We start from the raw sequence: 15,096 nt of genomic DNA on the forward strand, positions 1-15,096 counted from the left end.
AATGTAAACACATTTACTTACAAAATGTGCAATTCTGTCAAAGTGCAAGAAAACGGGAAATGTAATATTCTTCTGGCAGCATTCATTTCTTTGAAATAATGTGCATGGACTTGCAGGTCAACACTGCGTATCCCTTAAATAATATTACCCAGAGTGCTGTGCAGTTCAACCTGACTGGCTCTGGACCCTGTAACTCTGCACCAGACCCAACGAGTGTCCCATGCATGCGTGTTTAAAGCCTGGGTGGGAGGACAGGAAGAAGCCAAGTGTTGTCCTGCGTTTGCTCGGGCACGTGCATTGACTGACGCCAAGAGGTGAGGCCCTGCTACTGAAATCACTGAAGTAGTGGAGTGTTAACACGTGTTTCACATCTGTGTGCACAATTAGCAATTCATACATTCGTTCAAAACATTTCTGACAGAAGATGGCATCATGTATTAGTGAATACTTTCAGACTGAAATATACAGCGCCTTGGAAAAGCACCCAATCTACATCATTACCCTAACCCTAAATTTCAGAAGATGCACACACACGCACACACACACGCGCACACACACATATTCCTCCAGTCAGTATTTTACTCATCAACTGTCACACAGGTACGAATGGAAGACAGCGTATGGGCTCAAATAATGGTAATTGCTCCCCAGACCAGGGGTTGGCGCTGTAACTTTAACTCTCTCTCCCGTTTTCCCCACAGAACTGATGATCACGTCCGGCTTGATGTCACTTCCGGTTCCAACCCACCAAACCCCACCTGCAGATGATGTCTGCCTGAGATGAAAGTTCCGCTCCCGATTGCCGGCTGTGTATTCAGCGCTCGCTCCCACAGTTCACATTTCGACTTATCTGCAGTCCAAGTTCATATTCTAGATTTACTTTAATTCACAGTTCAGTATTGTGACTTTGAACATTCACTCTGCATATGGTTTATTTCAATGTCCATAACAAAACATTTGCCACACGGCATGAATAGGAGCCAACTAGACTGTGGTCCAGTAGAGAGAAGACTTGTGTGGCCAAAATGTAAAGCATTACGTACGGGCAGACCACCCCTACCCTGTAGTATGGTGGTGGTGGTGCCAGCAGGACACTCTGGGAGAGCTGGAGTCCCACTTTGAACCAACCAACCTGAATGACCAGCAGACCACCTGCACAAAGAATCCCTCCTGACCAGCGGGCAGACGTTATTGTGGCCCTGCTGAATATCGACATGTGACAGCGCTCTTCCACTTTTCAGCCTTTTATACAAGATTAGCGCGTTTTGTTTTCTACACTTGTACACTGTGCAACAGTTTGGGAACCCCAGGATATCGGAGGTCTCAGATAACATTTCCCAAGGTGGTCCCAGACCTTCAAAATATATTTATTAAAATGTACTAAGCCAGGGAGGGGTCCTCAAAGTCAGTCCTGGGGGCCCACTGGGATTCCCAATCAGTGACAACACGGAGCTCAATTAATTAGCTGGGATTGTTTTCTCTTCTCTTATTCTACATTAAGAAAGCACAGCAGCCTGATTTTTACATTTATAAGACATTTAGAAATATTCATATTTTTGCAACAGATTTAATTGCTTAACTCTTTTCATTCTACAGTATTTCGCCCTTTCTCTGTGCAGTTTGCTCCCTTCATTCTATCTAAATAATGAGAATTAAAAATGAGCAGAGCAGACGCCCGGGCGAACAACACAAAATCATCAAAAGCTGCAACTACCAACGCATTAGTAAAAAAACAGATTAATTAAACAATCAGAACACCTGGAAAAATAGGATGAAATTACTGTTAAAAAGACAGAACTGCTTAGTCCAAACTTAGTTTTCTAATTTCAATATTGTTCTGAGAGCTGGGAATCTGGGCAATACCAGTTGACTTAATTAGCCCAGGAGTCCAATTAAAAACAGAAGCTGGTTGGAACAAAAACTTGCAGCCGCTGGGGGGCCCGGAGTTCGACACCCCGCTCTAAAGGAGCATCACGTCAAGAAAGGCCCACCAATTAGGCAACTCATTAAACAGGCAGGCTCAGGTTTTGAATGCGCTCTCAGTCTGATGAAGGAAGGAATGAAAACACAACTGAGTACCATTATGAACAATGCTGTACACCGTCTCTGTGACACGGCAACGCCAAGCCAAGGACTTTAGTGTGTCAAGAAACATGACTTCGTACCTACGGGGAGACGCCATTGTACTGCCTCCCTGGGACTGGGACTGTTGTTTTTATCTGAGGCCAAGTCCGATGTTTTTCTTTCTTCTTAGCCATTCTGGTGTGTACCTGAGAATCAGGACTGCTGTTTGTCATAATACATTCATATTTATTTATGGAGTTCTGTAAAAAGCCACATTTCCCCCGGACACAAAGAAAGTGCTCTCTGTCTACCTGTGCTGGCATCTGTAAGGTTGCCAGTTCAAATCCCATTACTGCCAGAAGGGATCCTACTCCACTGGGCCCTTAACCTAAACACCAAATGGTTGACCCTGCACTCTGACCCCCAAAGGTCATGTGAAAAGACGACTTCCCCTTGGGGGTTAACAAAGTATATCAAATAAAAATAACAAAAAACTTCACCTTTTGAAATCCATAGCATGCTGAGGACTTTCAGGTGGACAGACTGAACACTTTTGTACGTTCAAACACATCACAGCACTCACTTTGTACCACAATTTGTAATTTAACTGCTAAATGAATTGTCGTCCACAGAGCAGCAGACAAACACGAGCCCCACAAATGTCATCTCTGAAGAGCCTACAGCAGGCCACGACTCGGTGGGCTCCCTCGAACATGTCGGTAATTCAATCTCAGGCAGATGCCGTTGGCCGAATTCTTAAGGAAGCGGAGCTCAAAACTTCACAATCAGGGCAGTAAAATTCAGAACTGCTACACTTTGGTGGACAGGAGGCGGCACTGAAATCAGCAAAACGATTCAGAGTCGGGTACGTCACAGCGAAATCTCAATCAACATGAACCATAAACGTCCTGACTGTCTGTCTGTCTGTCTGTCTCCCTTTATCCATTGTTTAAACCAGTGCTTCTCAAACTGGGTCCTGCATGGGGACCCCCTGCGGCTGCAGGTTTTTGTTCCAAGCACATTCATAATCAGTGACACCACCTGATCACAATGAGCTCATTTAATTATTTTTCTCTTCTGTAATTCTACATTCAGAGAAACACAGCAGTATGATTTTTACATTTATGAGACACTTACAAATATTTCTATTTTTGCTATAGATTTAAATGCTTTACTTTTTCTCATTAGATTACTGTGCAGTTTTCCCCCTTTGTTGTATCTTATTAATAACAATTAAAAACGAGCAGAGCGGACAGCCAGGCAAACAACACGGAATATTCAAAAGCTGGAAACACTTTATTTTCAGAGCCACTAATTAGAATATAATAGATTAATTATATATATTTGTAGATGGAGATCCACAAAGGGAGAGAATGAATCACGGATCATAAAGTCGTTTTTATTCCTGAGCTTTCAGACGCTACCAGGAGCCGTCATCAGAGCATAATGTTTATAGACTTACAAGAATCAAAGGCAATATATAGTAAAGAATTGGGGGTAGTAGGTCAGTGTTTACACACACACACACACACACACACACACACACGGGGCAAGCCCACCCTTTGGCACCCAATCCCCAGTTGCAGCCAGAATGTTAATAAAATCTGTAAATGTACAACACAAAAATGATTATTTATCAGAGTCAAAATCACAACATTCTATAAATATGTAAAAGAAAAATGAATTATTATTTAACGGAGAAAAAAAAAATCACGAAATGACAATAAAATAATTTACTCTCTTACCGATTGGAGTATTCCTGTTAAACTAAAGGTCCACTGTGCTCCATGAGTTTTTATGAGACTAAATAAATGATCCATTCAACTGACATTCTTATAAACCATAATTTTTTGATATTTATTTTATAATTTAAAAACTGAATAAGAATCTGAAAATCTAATATCATGACATTAAAGTTCATTAAATCCTTAAAAGAATGATACCAAACATATATATATATATATATGTAGGTTTTAAAATAAGGCCGATTTAAAATGTGGCATAAAAACGTCACATAAACTCAATGCACTTTTAGGCTTAGGATTTTAGATATCTAGAGAGACACACATAGACATACTGTACATGTACAGATTTTTGGTGCTTGGAACAAAAACCTGCAGGCACAGGGGGTCCCAGGACCAAGTTTGGGAAGCAGTGGTTTCAAACATTTCTCTCTCTCTCTCTCTATTAATGGGGAAGAGAAACAGGTTTAATATCTTTAAACAGCAAACAATATTCTTTCACATTGGCGCTTTGAAAATGACGGTGTTGTGAAATGATGCAACTATTTTCATAAGAATCGCCCGAAAAGAGCAGGCCAGAAAGCCAGGAATCACCTGTGGCGTGAACTGGCCGCCATTCATCCTAACCAGCTACCCAATCGCCTCAACTGAGTTGAGATTTAAAGACGACACACGACACGCCTCACATGTCAAGCTGCACGTGTCTGTGCCAAATTTAGTAGCACACATGAATCTGGCCCAAATACAACTGTAAAGTGCAGATTCCTCCATTTTTGTTTTTTGTTTAAAGCGACTGGCTGTGTGTCCCAGAAGTGAAATAGCAGAATTGAGGTGCAGTGGGAGCGACGCCTTACTTGGCTTTCACACCTTAACGGTCACGATGAGGCCTGTTCTCAGTGAGAGCGCAGCGTGAGCAGACTTGGCTTTGAGTCGCTTCCTATTTCTAACTGTAAGAGTCGGCACGTGTGTGTGGCTAAACAAGCACGTCGTGGCAAGAGGAGAGACGAACAGTGAAAAATGTCCGGCCGTAAAAAAACAACAGTGGATTTATCCCAAAAATAGCAGCCAATTTCCCAAGTATGTTTCATTTGGATATTTATAAAGTATTGTTTTATTAACTCGCTCCCTGGTCGTATGTGACACACGGGCCTCCACACTTGCCTGCCACAAGTTGATTTTACTTTCTTGATGCAATCTTTAGTTTGTTCCTTAAGAAACTATTCTAAGAAATTAAAATGAAAATAAAAAAATAATAGAAATACTCAGTTCAACAAAAGAAGTCCCTAATCTGTGAATTAGCTAATAAATATTAAAATAATTAGTGACCATCACGTGTGGTGGACCCAGCCGGGATGCCCAGGAGGACCAGAGGAGGGCTTGCGCCTTCTCCAGGCCATGAGGGGCGACCACCCTGGTTGCACTGGGGACCGCCGGGGCACCCCGGTGCCTGAAGAGCCCTGGACCTCAGCACTTCCGCCACACCAGGAAGTGCTGGGGGGAAGACGACTGAGGACACCCGAAGGGCTTCCAGGTGCACAGTCGGCACTTCCGCCACACGGGAGAGTCCGCGGAGGAGTGTCGGGGAACAGCTGGAGCTCATCCGGGCTTGTATAAAAGGGCAGACTCCCTTCATTCAGGACTGGAGTCAGGTGGAAGTGGACGGGAGTCTGGAAAGAGGGGAGTGGAGGCGGCCAGAAGGCAGGCACTGGACTGTGAGGCCTGGACTTTGGTGCTGGAGGCACTGGATTTGTGCACAAGTAACTGTAAATATTGTATATAATAAATGTGTGTGTTGGGTGACAACCTGTTGTCCGTCTGTCTGTGTCTGAACCACGCTCCACACACGGTACACGTACAGGAGGTCAGGTAAACGCAGGCACACAAGAACTGGATTTGGCAGCACAGGTGCTTATGGACCAATCAGGTCCCAGAGCGTCAAGTCACTGCAGAAGGAAGGGGTCACCACAAGGGGACAGCATGCTCTCCTGTCATGCTAGCAGGTCACAATGCACAGGGACATCTGCATGAAGCTAAAAGCAAGGGTGACACCAAGAAAGTTTTAATTCATATAAAGAAGGCTGAGAGATGCCATGGAGGAGACTACATAATGGCCAGTAGAGGGCACAGGGCCCCAGAAGGGAATGTGTAGGACTCTCGCCAACTATGGAAACAGCTGGCATGGCACATCTTTAAAGTTTGCAGCAAATTGAGAAACTGATGTTGCCCCTAAAATTAAAGCTCTCAAGATTCCATTTTTCCGGAGCTTCACGTACAATTTTTTTTTTTTTTTCACGAATCAACAACACCTGCCATTTAAATCATGTGATCAGAATCCGACGTTCACATTTCTGATTGGTCAGTGGAGTTTATAGGTATTTTTTCAAATATGGTGTACATACTAGCAACGTCCATCATGCTATGACTGGAATGAAGACATGTTTCATTTGGCCATCATCACCACCACCTTATAACATCAGGAACTCCAAAAACTAAAAAAACAAACTCAATTATGAAAGAAAACAACAGCAGCTACGAGGTTTTTGCACTGCAAGTGAGGACTGCGCTGATCCCCTGAGACTTCATAGACCTGGCGACCCTCACAAGAACTACACATAGCACTGTGGTGCAGGTACACCCACCTGTCCTAAACCGTTCAAAAAGAGATGAAAATTCAGAAAATGGACTGAAAAAAGACCAGCAGCGGACCAATCATTAATCAAGAGCGACATTTTCATAACATGCTGCACCTCCTAGCAGAGGCTACATAAACAACATTTCTCTTAAAGAGGGCACACTGTACCTTACAGAAAATTTTGTTCATTCCTATTCTCCAATCCTTCTTGAAAACTTTCACAAATTCATTGTTGTAGAGTGAATCAAAATCCATGATGGCACCAGGCTTGTCTTCTCAGATGATGATCAGTCTGGTCTGTGAAACAAGAAAAGCACAAACACATTAAAACCTGAAACACAGGAACTTGATTTTCTTCTCACAAAGGACCAGAGACACGTGGATGAAATGACCAAGTGTGGTGGACGGCAGGAGCTCAGAGCCTTGGTGTGCAGAACAGGACGGACTGAGGAGCTCGTTGGGTTGGTTGGCCTCTTCTTGTTAAAACGGTTTGAATGTTCATTCTAATTACTGGTCTGACACACCGTCTGATGAATCTTAACCTTCATCTTCTTAACGGCAAGCTGGACTTCTGGAATAAAAACATTCATTGAAATCCTCAAATTCAGGAGCACAAAGTGTGCTTTGGATTTTTACGGAGGTGCACGTATTTTAACAGATGGTTTGTATCACAAGTATCTTGTATTTGTATGACGGCGTGTTTTCTCAGAAAGACGTTCTTGTTTAGTGTTGAGAACCGACGACTCCCCCCGATTTATCCGCATATCAGCTAAATATCAAAAAGAGTCAAAGGCGTCACCAGGTCAATACGCTCGTGTGGCACATGCAGACGTCACCCGTGAATTAGCGAGTCACAAACACGTGTGGACAAAGGAGGCACAGTCCACGAGTCCGTCACTGGCTGGGAAACCTCACCACACGCAGGGATGATCTGCTCAGGGTTTGAAGGCCAATGCCGGTTTTCAGGTTACTTGATTGGCTGATTCTATTTTTTTTTTTTTTTATCCCTTTAAAAAACTTCTTACACTAACCTTGTGCATAACCAGACACACATCTTGTGTGTTGAAGCCTATTTTTATAATTAGCCTATTGACCACGGGTGTTAAGTGTTTGTTCATTTATTAACAAAATTAAATTCTGTAGGCTTATTGTTTAGTGACCATAAATTCATCAAATTTTCTTTACAATACAAACTTTAACTAATACAATATGTACATAAACATTTATCCATTAAACAAAATAAAATGTTTCTCCCAATTACAATCTGTCATATTGTTTCATTTTTTCTCTAATCTTTAACAAGTTAATTAACGTACTGTGCAAACCGAGGCCGTGGAGTCGGAGTGGCGAGAAATCACTGGGTTACTGGAGTTGGCGTCAATAAAACCACGACGACTGTGACAAAACACACATTGTAATATAATGGGTACAAATTCACATCGAATAATTCATTAAACTCTTTTGGTATTTGTTTCTTTTTATTACCACCAGGCTTCTTTTAGCTTCACCTGTTTGTTGTCTGCTACTAATCTTGTAATGGAGATTTAACCCACTTCCTATTGTCCAAATGACTTGACATTTTACACACAAACTCACTTCTGATTACAATACATGAATCCATAATCAGTTTCACTAACTGATCAATTAATCCATGCTAATTAAGAAATGAAATTTTCATATGACGAATAGTTCAAGATTTCACAAATAGATGGCGCTAGTAACGGATAGTATGGAAAATTAAATTAGTATATTCATGTACAGTAATCCCTCGCTATATCGCGCTTTGCCTTTCGCGGCTTCACTCTATCACAGATTTTATATGAAAGCATAACTAAATATATAACGCAGATTTTTCGCTGCTTCGCAGGTTCTGCGGACAATGTGTCTTTTTACTTCCGGTACATGCTTCCTCAGTTGGTTTGCCCAGTTGATTTCATACAAGAGACGCTATTGGCAGATGGCTGAGAAGCTAACCAATCAGAGCACACAGTTAAGTTCCTGTGTGCTGAATGCGGTGTTAACCAGGAAGTCTTGTCTCGTTCATTCAGCATCAACGTGTTTCTCTGTGTAAAGAGTTGAGCTCTTTTGTGTTTATCTTTGTGTGTAGTCAGCCCTTCATTACGGCTCCAAAATGATCTGCTACTGCTTCATTTGCCGTGCCCAAGCTCAAACGGAAGATGTTAACGATTGCCGAAAAGGTAAACGTTTTGGATTTGTTGAAGGCTACGATTCTTTTTATTTAAAAAGTAGGAAAGGAATATAAGATCTACAGCCACAGTGTCCTTTTAACCAGGGTGTTAAAACAAGTTGTAAGTGGATGTAATAAGGCAGCAGTCTGGATGGAATCTGCTTTAGGGATTTGGATTGAAGAAGAACAACAACGGTGTTACACAATCACCTGAAGAGGCTCCTTTAAGGGCTGTAACGCTCTCCTTTGTTGTGCAGTAAAATAAAACTCATTGTTATCGGACAAGTCATCGTGTCATTGTTGGTGAGTAACCATAATTCATTTTCTACTTACAGTACTTAGTACATGTACGCACTGTACACACATATACTGTATACTATTTTTGTTGCATTGTACGTATTTATTGCTGGTGGCCTGTCTATCATAATGGCTGTAACATATGTGATATCAGAGACACTCAATATATTTAAAATAATATTTAGGTTTTACTATATATAAACAGTGTGTTTATATACATAATTTCAATGAATCTTACCTAATATCTAAGAGAATACAAAGAGATTACGCTGTATAACTCTGCGGGAAATATTTATAAACAGTGTGGGAGAGTTTATAAGGGCTTAAAATATATAAAAATAACCATAGAAATATATGGTTTCTACTTCGCGGATTTTCACCTATCGCGGGGGGGGTCTGGAACGCAACCCCCGCGATCGAGGAGGGATTACTGTATTAGCATAAATAAATATAGAAAAATGTATAATCATTAACCTTAGTGCAAATATTAATACAAGTCAGGCCTGCTAAACAAATGGTTAAATAAAGGCACAGGCCGGATTTCGTTTTAAATTAAAGCTTAGCTCAAGCGAGAGGACCCAAGAAGGGAGGCTGATGAGACGACGACAGCTCAAGGATGGAAGAAGGGAAGACGCCTGTTGGCTCTCAGCTGACCTAAAAATAAGCGAAGCAGAAAAATAAAGATAATTGACAGAAAATAAGAAATATTGGAGGTTCTAATAAAAGTTAATTAGACCGCTTGCAGAAAACTGAACTGTTCGGGGCTTCTACACACCGTCACCCAACTTGGTGAACATTTTTGAATTGTGAGTGCCAATTTTTTTTTTTTTTTTTATTAATTTTATTACAATCAATACATAGCAATCAAGTTTTTACAAAAAAAAAAAGAATTATGCTAAGAACAGATCGACAAGGGTGGGGATCGATCTGTTTTTTTTTTTTTTTAAGAAGTAACTTTTGTTTTGATGGAAAAATCAAGTTGTGTTAAACTTTACTTTACGTTTACAACAATTTGAATATCAGCTAACAGCTGCTGAGACACAAATATTTGGTACTCGTGTGTTATAACCCTGCCATGGGCACTGGCAAGAGAAAAACTTCCTATTTTACTTTCCTTAATTTACAAAACAAAAAGAAGAAGAATACATACAATTGGATTTGTTATTAATTTTGAAAACTTTGCAATGTTGTTAAGTATAACATCGAAAGGCTCATCGCCGTTGAGCGTCGCTATCTGAGTGCTGAGGTTACAACACACGAGTGCCAAATATTAGAATAAGAGTACAACAACAACATAAAAGAAACACTCATTTTGACATTTTTTAACTATTACAACAATGAACAATCTCGTGTTTTTTTTTACATTTTTAAAGTTTACCTGAAAAATTAAGGTTTTACTGTACTGTATGTCTACAGAATGGAGCACATGAAGTTGTTAAGGCAACACACACATTTCATTGTACTGCTATTTATTCAAATTAACTGCAATTACAAAACATAATAGTTATCAGATAATAATTTTGTTCAAATTATACACCAATACTAGCAAGCATTATGGGCAACAACTGAAATACTGAAACATGATTGTGTGTGTACATACAAATAAGCAGGGGACTGGACTTTCTCCGGTCCTGTTCAGCCAACATACATCAGACTTCCAATACGACTCGGAGTCCTGCCACATGACGACACTGCTATGGTGGGCTGCATTAGGAGTGGGCAGGAGGAGGAGTATAGGAACCTAATCAAGGACTTTGTTAAATGGTGCGACTCAAACCACCTACAACTGAACACCAGCAAAACCAAGGAGCTGGTGGTGGATTTTAGGAGGACCAGGCCCCTCATGGACCCCGTGATCATCAGAGGTTACTGTGTTCAGAGGGTACAGACCTATAAATACCTGGGAGTGCAGCTGGATGATAAACTGGACTGGACTGCCAATACTGATGATCTGTGTAAGAGAGGACAGAGCTGACTATACTTCATTAGGAGGCTGGCGTCCTACAACATCTGCAATAAGATGCTGCAGATGTTCTATCAGACGGTTGTGGCGAGTGCCCTCTCATACGCGGTGGTGTGCTGGGGTGGCAGCATAAAGAAGAGGGACACCTCACGCCTGGACAAACTGGTGAGGAAGGCAGGCTCTATTGTAGGCACAGAGCTGGGCAGTTTGACATCCGTGGCAGAGCGATGGGCGCTGAGCAGGCAACTGTCAGTCATGGAGAATCCACTGAACAGGATCATCTCCAGACAGAGGAGCAGCTTCAGACAGACTGCTGTCACCATCCTGCTCCACTGACAGACTGAGGAGACCCCACACTATGTGACTGTTCAGTTCCACCTGGGGGGGGGTAAACATTAACATTACACAAGATTATATATGTGTGTGTGTGTGCATATATATTTATATATTTATATATCAAAATACCCGCGCTTTGCAGCAGAGAAGTAGTGTGAAAGAAGTGAAGAAAAAGAAAAGGAAACATTTTGAAAATAACGTAACATGATTGTCAATGTAATTGTTTTGTCACTGTTATGAGTGTTGCTGTCATATATATAATATATACACACACAGATATAAACATATATATATATATATATATATATACACATATACAGACATTATATATATTTATACATATCTATATATTGTAAGGGATGCCAGGGGCAACGACACGGCCGGAACGCCTTGAGGGACCAGAAGAGGGTCTATGCCCACCCTGGATCACGTGGGGGCCGCTATCCTGGTTGCTTTGGGGGCCACGGGTAGAGGGCATGGAATCCCAACCCTGTAGGGACCCGTGGTCACTGCCAGGGGGTGCCCCAATGCCTTGGGAACCCTGGACCTCAGCACTACTGCCACACCAGGAAGTGCTGGGGGGGGAAGAGGAGCAGGGACACCCGCAGAGCTTCCAGGACAACAGCTGGCACTTCCGCCACACAGGGGCGTGTCCAGGGAGGAGTGCCGGGAAACACCTGGAGCCCATCCGGGATGAAATAAAAGGGGCCGTCACCCTTCATTCGAGGCTGGAGTCAGGTGGAAGCAGGACAAGGCAGGAGATGAGAGAGAGAGGAGGTGGACCGAAGAGAAGGCATTGTGTGTTGGCCAGGACTTTGTGGGGTTGTGTGAGCACTTCTTAACTTGTATATATTTGTAAATAAACGTGTGGTGGTGGAAAACAACATGTCTGCCTGTCTGTGCCCGGGCCGCGTCCACAATAGATATATCTATATCTATATACACACACACATATACATATACAGTGGAACCTTGGTTCACGAACATCTTGGTTCACGACCAACCCAGTTTCCCTTGCCTGCCTGCAAGCTGAGAGAGAGAGAGAGAGAAATAGAGCTAGCCGCGTGCCTGCCTGCCTGGCTGGTTCATTGTTCTCAGTCAGATGGCTGAAATGTGATTGGTTAAATGCTTTAATATGAAACTCCGCCTCCCACGGCTATTGAGCTGCAGTCTATTACAGTATATGGACGAAAATACATTCCAGTTATGACCGTTACATGTAGAATTTCGAAATGAAACCTGCCTAACTTTTGTAAGTAAGCTGTAAGGAATGAGCCTAACAAATTTCAGCCTTCTACCTACACGGGAAGTTGGAGAATTAGTGATGAGTCAGTGAGTGAGTGAGGGCTTTGACTTTTATTAGTATAGATATATGTATGTGTGTGTGTGTGTGTATATATATATATATATATATATATATATATATATATACACACACACACACACACACACACATATATCTCTCGCGGCTTGGTGAGGGTGCATGGTGGTTATGTGGCAGAAGTGGTTCTCAGGGCGATTCGCCATGTGGGTGTTTCTCATCTAAGTGCACAGGTGAGGGACCGTCCACATTTATGATTGTTCCTGGGGCTGCTTATCTTGATAAATAAAAGCAGAAGTCGGCTAGAAGGGGAGAAAAAAAGAAAGACTGGATGGATGAGAGAAAGAGAGAGAGAGAGAGAGAGAGAGCGCTGAGCAGGGAGCCCAGGTGTTGGGCCGACACCCGGGGAATAGTAGTAGTGGTCACTCCTGCTGAGTGATCATGGAGCGGGATTGACCGGAAGGAGGATGACTCTCCACGTAAGGCCGTGGGACTTGGGCAAGTGTGTTACCCAGCGTAGGCACCCTGGTCACTGTGGCTCCCAAGTCGCTCTCAGGAGGAGCCTACCAGTGCCAGGGATCAGAGAGGTGAACTGAACAGCTGAAGTAGGCAGAGTGAGCATCAGCTGCAAGTAGGGCCACGCCAGGTAAAAAGGCAACGGGCTTCTTCTTGTTTTTTTTTGTTTTTTTTTTAAAGAATGTGTCCTGCTCTATTTTAACCTCATTGTTTTTAAGAAGACTTTTTTATATTGTTTTTAACCTACACGTTTCACTTCTGATTTTATGGGATTTATAGGAACTTTGGAGACTGCACTTTAATTTGAACACCTTGTTTTGTTGATTGTTTTAATAAAAGCACTTTGCCCTTTTTCACCCTCCCCAGGCTTTGATGTGCTCATCAGTAACATTACCGACGGTGTAGGGTTCAAGGACTCCCCGACAGCAGATGGAAGCATAAAACAAAACTGCATCGTTGCAACGCGATTTTGTGTTTTTTCACATAAATTTGAATTGATTGTTGAAAAGTATGAAGGTGGCATGCGTATCCGGGACATGGCTGCTGCATACCGTTTGCTGAGAACGACGGTATCTACGATTGTGAAAAACAAAGATGTTATTAAAAAGTAAAGTGAGGTTAAATTTTCATTTATTCCATCTAATTGCTTTTGTATTTATGTATTTTAGTATTAAGCAGTGTTTAAATTATTTTATACAACCCCATCAATGTATAATATGCCAAATAACAATAGGATTTTTTTTTTAATGGGAACGGATTAATCATTTTCCCATTATTTCTTATGGGAAAAATTTGTTTGGTATACGTCAAAGGATCTGGAACGGATTAAGGACGAATACCGAGGTGCCACTGTATTATATATATATATATATATATATATATATATATATATATATACACACACAGTATATATGTATTATGTTGATAGATATAGATATATACAGAACACACACATACAGAGAGAGAGAGTAAAATGTTAATTATATATTTTCTATAATAGCAGTTTGTCACTTGTACTGAGGACACATGACGGGAGACTTGACTTGGCTTCTATTCGCTGCTGCACCGAGACACGGCCGGAGCCCCTGACGCCTGCAGACGCCGACGCCTCGAGGCCGCACCGAGCAAAGCGATCTGCCTGAATCAGCGCAGACAAGCAGGCCGGCCCGTCCATCTCACATGAGACGGCTCCACGTTTGCGTGACCTCTTTACCGACGTCCCCGCGTTGTGCAAAGTGCAATTGCCTTACAGCTTGCGCGTCTATTCGTTAACAGAATATGCCGCTGCTTTGCAGAAGCTGTGCGAGAATATAGGAGACCGCCAAATACATAGCGAACTGCAGCCTCGTCTTGATACAGTATTTTACAATAAAAAGTGCAAGCGAAAGGACATTTGCTTACCCAAAGTAAATAAATGCCTGCCTGTCCACGTCCAAATCCTTTAGGCAATAACGACACTTTGGATGGCCGTCCAGTCAAATCCTTGCAGTGAATCTACGAAGCATCAGAGAAAAAAAATGAAAGCATCTCGCCTTTGTTCTTCCTTGAGTACTCCGAATCGTCAGTAGTATAGCGTTATCGTTCCTACAGAAAATATCACTTTAAAATAACAACATAAAAAGCACTTCCTACAGAAAAGTCCAGGTTCCGTCGCGATTGATGACGTTTCATCATTTCAACCAAACTGAACATGCGTACTGTGACGACACAGCGTGTGGGACGTTATTTACCAGGAAGCAGCCCATGACTACATTTCCCATCGGCCCTTGCCGAAAGTTTACGCCTCCGTAAGAATTCCTCGGAGGTTTGCCTTTTACTTTTACTTGTAGTGTTGCAGCAGCATGTCCTCGTCTTCCTTTATTATTAATTCAAGAACTAACAATGGGATTTTTTTTTAAATAAACTGATACGTACGTCTTTTAACAACTGATTTTTTTTTCTAATTCATTCCTCGTATTGCTTTGTATATCCTGTATTTATGTTCTAGTGTTCTATAAGGAAAATATGTGTATCCAATGTTACATATACTCTGCTTTT

General features: G+C 41.9%; 1 protein-coding gene across 1 annotated transcript in view; it reads right to left on the bottom strand.

The window, feature by feature from the left end:
- LOC120539709 overlaps window positions 1-14,759 on the bottom strand; it is a gene marked incomplete at its 3' end in the record, with an annotated part of 50,126 nt that extends 35,367 nt beyond the window's left edge. The window contains exons 1-2 of the mRNA XM_039770091.1: window positions 14,461-14,759; window positions 6,607-6,735 (exon numbers count right to left, since the gene is read on the bottom strand). Coding sequence (XP_039626025.1) covers window positions 6,607-6,693 — 87 coding nt within the window. The remainder of the gene's footprint in view (window positions 1-6,606; window positions 6,736-14,460) is intronic.
- Between the last annotated feature and the right edge of the window lie 337 nt (window positions 14,760-15,096).

Source organism: Polypterus senegalus, chromosome 11, assembly GCF_016835505.1.
Source record: "Polypterus senegalus isolate Bchr_013 chromosome 11, ASM1683550v1, whole genome shotgun sequence".
Taxonomy (NCBI): domain Eukaryota; kingdom Metazoa; phylum Chordata; class Cladistia; order Polypteriformes; family Polypteridae; genus Polypterus; species Polypterus senegalus.